The following is an 8,374-nucleotide window of genomic DNA, read 5'->3' as shown; positions in this document are numbered from 1 at the left end:
TTCACTTAACACTTTCCTTTAAAAATCACTTCGTTTTAAGTTTGACATGACATGGAAATTCGCCCTATCTATTTTGTGAACGCATCTTAAAGATCTTGTTGTGACCAATTCATCCATCTTTTCTTTTATATACGCCAGATTTCTCCAATCATTTAGTCTGCTTACACCCTGCACTTTTCTCGCATTTGACTGAAAGTTTAGCTTCCGTTAGTTTTCCAATGGATCCGTCACATACGTATACATGTCACAGTATGCTAGAAAACATCAGTTGCTAGTTGTTTTCATCAAAACTTTAAGATACTTTGAAAAAATGCTAAAATTTCTGCTCATACCTTTTGACCAACTTAAATAAAAAAAGTTTTTTAATTTTTATTAATTTGAATTTTTCCAAATGCAAGAATCCGAATCCTGCTTATTGAATAGTCGCCTTATTTTGAATGACAATGTAATTTAGCACAAAAATACATTCGTTCCTGGGAACCAAACCTATTTATCTGAAGCTGAGAATAGATAAAAAGGACAAGAAATAACGAAAGCTACCATAAACAGGTCAGTAATGCCCTCTACTGGAACCCTGGGCATGAAAACCCCAGTTTGAAACCAAATGGTAAAAAACAGTAATGAGAATAAAAGGCAGCTTTTTCTTTTCAAATTGGCCCAGAGCATAATGTTTCTTTTATTTTCTTCAGTTAAAAAACAATCCATGTTTTATGATGTCGATATGAAATAATTATAAATGCAGTAGTGGCACTTCAATCAATGTAGGATCTTCGTGTTACACGACTGTGTTCCGTATCGACCCGATCTCGTCAATCTGACACTCCACAACATCTCCCCTCTGAAACACATTAAAACAATACACTGACCTTCATTAACCAATAACATCTACTGGGACACCGTTTTAATATACATGTTATACATTAATATCATATTTGAGGAAGTGGAGTTTCTGTTAACGGATCCTCAAACATTTTAAAGTCATGCTTACATGTTTGTGTGAAAATCTCGGCAGACTAGATCAATTTAAATGTGATAGTACATATTTTTAGCCACTCATAAGTGTCAAAATCCAAGGAACTAACACTTTTATTGTTTGTAAATTGCATTTATAATCACCCAGGATTCATGTCAGTTATTATCTAACAAGCTCATATTTGGTGTAAATGACGTGGTGTTGCAGCTGCTGAATGAAGATTGCTGTCTGACTGAATGAAGAATTATGTTTTTATACACACACATGCATCTTTGCACTGATTTGTTCGGCCCTGTGATTCCATCTGTAAATCAGCATGAATTGCTGTCAGTCCTGTTGATGCCAGTTAGAAAGCTTAAATATTGAAGCCAGGGGCTGTTAAATGAGCCTCTTTTCTTTTGAAACTTCAGTTTCGTGTGAAAACTGACATCACAACGGCGTCAGTAAGAGCATTCTAGCTGGTCATGTGTTGTTCTGTGTTTCAGTTGTTCTGTCAGTGACACTGTTCTGACTGTTTGAACAGAAGGGAATCAGCCAGACTTCATCTGCTGATCAAAACACAGGTTTGAGGAAAGGCTTTAAGCGGGTGTTAACAGTCTGCTAGGTGCAGTGATTGTGGGTTGTCACGCTAACCCAGCCATGTTGAAATCTACATTGATTTTCCTATAGAAGAGCTCACCTTTAAATACACAGGTGGATTTCTGAACACCCCCACACCTGGAGGCGTCCCAGTCAAAAACACATCACCAGGACAAAGAGTCACAAACCTGCACAAAAACCCCAATTTGAGAAACAAATGTATCAAATTTAATACATATTACATGCATTACAAGTTTTTAAATGGTAAGATTTTTTAATGTTTTTTAAAGACGTTTCTTCTGCTCACCAAGCCTGCATTTATTTGATCCAAAATACAGCAATAATTGAAATAAATAAAGTAATATTGTGGAATATTTTTTTATATTTAAAATACCTGCTTTCTATTTGAATATATTTTAAAATGTAATTTATTCCTGTGATTTCAAAGCTGTATTTTCAGCATCATTACTCCAGTCCTCAGTGATCCTTCAGAAATCATTCTGATATGCTTGAATTGCTGCTTAAGAAACATTATTATTATTATAAATATTTAAAACAGTTGAGTACTTTATTTGAGGATTCTCTGATGAATAGAAAGAATTCTAGAAATTATTACTTTCATTTAGCAAAAATGTATCATCAAAAATATCATTTGATGATAAAGACATTTATAATGTTACCAAAAAAAATTAAAAATCAATTTCAGATAAATGTTCTCCTGAGCTTTCTATTCATCAAAAAAGAAAAAAAAAAAAAACCTGGAAAAATTATACTCTGCTGTTTTTGACAAATAATAATAATAAATGTTTTTTCAGCAACAAATCAGCACATCAGAATGATTCCTGCAGGGATCGTGTGACTGGAGTAATGATGCTGAAAATTCAGCTTTAAAAATCACAGGAATAAATTACATTTTAAATATATACAAATAGAGAACTATTTTAGATAGTAAAATATTAAAAAAATTTCTACTGTACTTTTGCTGTACTCAAATCAATGCAGTCTTGAAGAGCATAATTATTTTCTAAATAAAACCAGTGAGTTTGCTTACTGTGAAACCCAGGCGACCAGCTTCTCGGTTCGAAAGATCATTTGATTGGTGTTACTGTCCTGAACTGTGGCCCCATTCACCAGACAGTGGATTCCCAGGTTATGAACATCTGTTTGAATATTAGAAATATTAATTATCAAATACAACATCTGTCTTATTTTTTCATCTTTTTGTATTGTCCACGTTACCCTTGAGTGCTGCAGTGGTAACCAGTGCTGGCCCGAGTGGACAAAATGTGTCAAATGTTTTTCCCAGCAGCCACTGCTTTCCATTGCGCTTCATCTGCCAATCACGAGCACTCACGTCATTTGCTACAGTGAAACCTGCAACATAGGAAAGGGCCTCGTCTTCCTAAGACAAACAGAAAAATGTAGTTGACATAAATCAGGTTCAGGGTTGTGTGGAAATGGCTCTCTGGGGATTATATGCAAGGGGACTCTGAATTATATGCAAGTCTTTGTTGACTCAAACTGGCATATGAAGTTACAGTCAGAAAAATCGTTTGAAATGGAGCAGCTTACTGAACCTTCAAACAACAATCAAAAAAGGTTGATTTTAGGCCTTTATGGCTCATATAATATGATAAAGGAGAATATGGAGCTCAAATACCACCACACGTTTTATTTAGAGGCCCAAACTGAGCAACAATATGCAATTTGGTGCAGATGCCTATATTTATATTGCATTTCATAAATGCATATATACAGTCGTGGCCAAAAGTTTTGAGAATTACATAAATATTAGTTTTCAAAAAGTTTGCGGCTAAACTGCTTTTAGATCTTTGTTTCAGTTGTTTCTGTGATGTACTGAAATATAATTACAAGCACTTTATACGTTTCAAAGGCTTTTATCGACAATTACATGACATTTATGCAAAGAGTCCGTATTTGCAGTGTTGGCCCTTCTTTTTCAGGACCTCTGCAACTCGACTAGGCATGCTCTCAATCAACTTCTGGGCCAAATCCTGACTGATAGAAACACATTCTTTCATAATCACTTCTTGGAGTTTGTCAGAATTAGTGGGTTTTTGTTTGTCCACCCGCCTCTTGAGGATTGACCACAAGTTCTCAATGGGATTAAGATCTGGGGAGTTTCCAGGACATGGACCCAAAATTTCAACATTCTGGTCCCCGAGCCACTTAGTTATCACTTTTGCCTTATGGCACGGTGCTCCATCGTGCTGGAAAATGCATTGTTCTTCTCCAAACTGTTGTTGGATTGTTGGAAGAAGTTGCTGTTGGAGGGTGTTTTGGTACCATTCTTTATTCATGGCTGTGTTTTTGGGCAGAATTGTGAGTGAGCCCACTCCCTTGGATGAGAAGCAACCCCACACATGAATGGTGTCAGGATGCTTTACTGTTGGCATGACACAGGACTGATGGCAGCGCTCGCCTTTTCTTCTCCGGACCCAATGCCCCAAACAATCGGAAAGGGGCTTCATCGGAGAATATGACTTTGCCCCAGTCCTCAGCAGTCCATTCACTATACTTTCTGCAGAAGATCAATCTGTCCCTGATGTTTTTTTTGGAGAGAAGTGGCTTCTTTGCTGCCCTTCTTGACACCAGGCCATCTTCCAAAAGTATTGGCCTCACTGTGCGTGCAGATGCGCTCACACCTGCCTGCTGCCATTCCTGAGCAAGCTCTGCACTGGTGGCACTCCGATCCCACAGCTCCTCTTTAGGAGACGATCCTGGCTCTTGCTGGACTTTCTTGGACGCCCTGAAGCCTTCTTTACAAGAATTGAACCTCTTTCCTTGAAGTTCTTGATGATCCTATAAATTGTTGATTTAGGTGCAATCTTAGTAAGCACAATATCCTTGCCTGTGAAGCCATTTTTATGCAACGCAATGATGGCTGCAAGCATTTCTTTGCAGGTCACCATGGTTAACAATGGAAGAACAATGATTTCAAGCATCACCCTCCTTTTAACATGTCGAGTCTGCCATTCTAACCCAATCAGCCTGACATAATAATCTCCGGCCTTGTTCTCGTCAACATTCTCACCTGAGTTAACAAGACGATTACTGAAATGATCTCAGCAGGTCCTTTAATGACAGCAATGAAATGCAGTGGAAAGGTTTTTTTGGGATTAAGTTAATTTTCATGGCAAAGAAGGACTATGCAATTCATCTGATCACTCTTCATAACATTCTGGAGTATATGCAAATTGCTATTATAAAAACTTAAGCAGCAACTTTTCCAATTTCCAATATTTATGTAATTCTCAAAACTTTTGACCACGACCACGGCAATAGATTTTCAAGTTTTGATCATGTTAATAATTTAGAGGCCTTAGAAATGTGTGTATAAATTGTAGAGCAGGCTTTATAGGGTTAAATGTGTTGCATATTTTGAGTCTAATCTCATTCACATGATTAAATATGATCGTCCTGCTTTTGCTGCAGATATTACACACGTAATGTCTAATAATATGGTAAATCTTATCAATCAATTAAGAGAATATTTTGATTTTCAACAGATGGATATATAAATTACTCTTTTACTACCTTAATGTGCTTCCCTTTCCGTCCAATCACAAAGGCAAGTTCCACCTCCCAATCCACTTCCTGTAGCCAAACCAATGTTAAGATATGGAGTTCATTTATTCCATTTTCAATATTCCAGCAGGCACTAGGAGAGTGGGTCTCATAGGGTAGTTATTCTGTATTATGGAGAGTCATTGCTGGATGACCAGCTGTCAGTTAGAAACTCACCTGACTCTCTTCTGGTAGAAGGATATCATCTGAAGGGCCTGTGATGGTGGAGGGGAACTTGCTGAATATGATGGGCTCTTCAGGAATGGGGGCATTTTGCTCTAGGCAGTGGTCTTTATAATTCATACCAACACACACCACCTTCTCTGGGCCGGTCACTGGTGACAGCAGCCTGATATCTGACCGCTCCAGCACATGCTGACCGCTAGACAAAGCCCTGAGAAAGATGAATAAATGCTGTTTTTAACAACATAACACATTCTACCCATAATGTATCTTTGACATCAACTCTTGAATGCCTAAATAATTAACTAATAATATGTATGTCGGCCTTGAATCTTTATAATGCCAGTGTGCTCTCTTTGATAAGTTTGTGTTACAGTGTGCACTCTTAACACCTCTTAGCACAGTCCATTCCCTTTTGCCCCATTTCTAGGAACTGTCTCATAGTGGAAGGCATGGAGGGGTCGAAGGCTTTCAGATCAATGACCCCCTGACCTTCTGCCTGCTCCACCCCGACTCTGACGCCCCCCTCGCCTCCTCTGTGGCAGAACTGGACGAGTCTCATAGTAGCGGAGCTTGTGGTGCCTGCAGAGAATACGCCATTGAGCTGAGAGATACCCAGAAATCTCATCTATTACAAAACAGGAAAAGAGAGACGGACAGACAGAAAGACAGAAGAAAAGACATGCAGCAGTGAAAGACAGAAATGGACAAACAGACCAATAGGTGCAAGCCGATAGTGAAATGACATGCCCTTCAAGAAGAGTCGGAAATATCATTTTTGCAAATTCCAAGCACAGAGTGAAGTCATATTTAAAAGAGAAAATCAGAGAGATGATACATGTGTTGCTGAATCGTGACACTGGAAGGGGGTGTTGATTTGAAAATCTTGTGGAAACTCTCATCTATAATATTAATAATATAATACATCAACAATCTCTATATAGAAATTAGCAAGTCTGTAGTGAATTATATCGAATGATTGTTTAAGTTATTTTAATTTTGCTGTATTGAAATTGCATACTGTATTTTGAAAGGTGTGATGTACAATACACCTTATAGACAACTTTATTTTTAATGGAGGACCAAACCTGCATATATATATATATATATATATATATAATTAAATAATTGATTGAATGGGTAAATAAAATAAAAATATATATTTTTTTAAATAAATGTAAAAATAAAAACTAGAAAGTAATAGAAAATAATAAAGGAAAAATGCTAATGAATACATTCTAGATTCAATTTTATTAACAATAAACTAGATTTGATGTATCAAGTTTTTTATTCCTTTTATCATTTCCCTATTATTGCATTTATTTATTTTATTAATTTCCGAGTTTTGGTCCCTCATAGTTTTTAACTTTTAAACTTAAACCTCTTTAAACAACACACAGGCATTATCATTGTTAAACACAATAAATCTAAGCCAAAAAATAAATAATTGAAACAAAAAAGAATTATTATTAAAATAATAAACGATGAAATATGTAAAAGCTAATTCAATTTGACTATAATTAAAATATTTTTACACAAATCTCTACCTCTATGTTTTGCATTAAAAAACTATTGGTAATCACTGGACATTCATTGTTTGTTTTCTGTGACACAAACCCTGTGACAGATATTAATAATTGTCTTGATTTTATTTCTTAAGCTGGGCTCTTTCCGTGTGTTTCTGACATGATTGCACCTGAAGACAGCATTATTTTAGATTAAGGCTTCAAAGCAGGCCAAACCCAGATTCACCAGGGTTTTTTTTTTTTTAATTATTTAACTTAATTTAAGGAAAAATCTAATTATTGATGGATTAAGACGACATGTTTATCGCTAGAAATAAGATCTCATGCAAGGCAGTGAAGATAAGAGGTTACTTCCCCTCCTTTCAGTTTCTCATGTGACAGTCCTAACTTACCTGATCTTGATGCAAAAAACAGCAGGTTTGATAATGCACAGTACAATAAAATCAAATAAAGATTACAAAAATGATCTGTCTGAGGTTTAACGTGTTACACGTTTCAACATCTCACTGTTTTCCGAGTAAAATGACACAATCTTTGTACTTCGATACGAGACAGCTCGCGCACTCCGTCGTCGCTGTCATGTGACCTGACGTAGTTTCTTCTTTTGAATCGGATCTTTTTATTTGCAGTTGAACCTGTTCACGGATTCATGAGGATTTAACTTTTACTATCTATGCTGTGATAATTTGTGATGAAGTGTTCAGAAATATTGTTTAATTAAAACAATAAAAAAATTGTAATTTACGACCTTTAATTAAATGGCATACAAAACAAATTTAGTTACAATGCATAGCTTTAAAGCTGGGTGATGTAAATTAATTGTATTATCAAGAAATAAAAAGAAAATATACACATAGGTTCGTTTTTTTTTTTTTACATTTATAAAACCTAATATAAACGTAATAAACAGTCTTGTGTGTGGTATAAGTGCCTGGTGGGGCGACAAAAGAAATTGTTTTTTTGAGCCGGTTTGTAATGACTGTTCAAAAGAACCGATTCGCAGAAATGATTCGGACTTTTCATCTCTGTGACTTCCGGATTTATTTTGTAGTTTAAGGGATGTTTGTTGACAAAGACGTGGAGGAAATACACGCGTGAGTTAAAATATTGAAATACGTTTAAAAAATTGCTCATTTGAAATAGATCGAAAAGAAAAGAAAAAAACTAAAGTTTCGTTAATCACGTGACTCCTGTCGTCATGTGATGTGTCTTTGAACTCTGTCAGCTGACATCAAGGCTTCAGTTCTGCTGCTGCAAGACGACAGAAGGTAACGTGAGGATGTCTATAAGGTAGGAGGATTATTCGGAATTTGCGAAGTTTCAAATATGTTTTATTATTATTAGTGCTGTTTTATGTGATTATATTGAATTTTCTGCGCTCACGGCATTAAGTCTGTGTTTGACTGCATTAATTTTAAGTAATAATTGCTAAAAGCTAGATTATGCAGTAGTGGCCAAGTAGTAAGATAATTAAATCGATAATGTTGTCCTTTGAAAATGTGTTTTTTAATCTGTTTCTTCCTAC

General features: G+C 35.9%; 1 protein-coding gene across 2 annotated transcripts; it reads right to left on the bottom strand.

Moving 5' to 3' along the window:
- Positions 1-638: 638 nt before the first annotated feature.
- Positions 639-7,435, bottom strand: fahd2a (fumarylacetoacetate hydrolase domain containing 2A). 2 transcript variants are annotated; one of them, XM_059503322.1, is made up of 8 exons: positions 7,242-7,435; positions 5,716-5,951; positions 5,318-5,534; positions 5,111-5,170; positions 2,792-2,954; positions 2,604-2,712; positions 1,653-1,740; positions 639-838 (listed from the first exon to the last, which is right to left on the bottom strand). In XM_059503322.1, exons 2-8 carry the CDS (start codon positions 5,949-5,951, stop codon positions 776-778), a joined length of 936 nt encoding a protein of 311 aa, XP_059359305.1. In that variant the 5' UTR covers positions 7,242-7,435; the 3' UTR covers positions 639-775. The 2 variants fall into 2 exon arrangements, with proteins under 2 accessions (XP_059359305.1, XP_059359306.1); XM_059503323.1 differs by having other exon boundaries at positions 5,716-5,905.
- Between the last annotated feature and the right edge of the window lie 939 nt (positions 7,436-8,374).

Source organism: Carassius carassius, chromosome 21, assembly GCF_963082965.1.
Source record: "Carassius carassius chromosome 21, fCarCar2.1, whole genome shotgun sequence".
NCBI lineage: Eukaryota > Metazoa > Chordata > Actinopteri > Cypriniformes > Cyprinidae > Carassius > Carassius carassius.
This window is presented reverse-complemented; position numbering and strand designations above follow the sequence as displayed.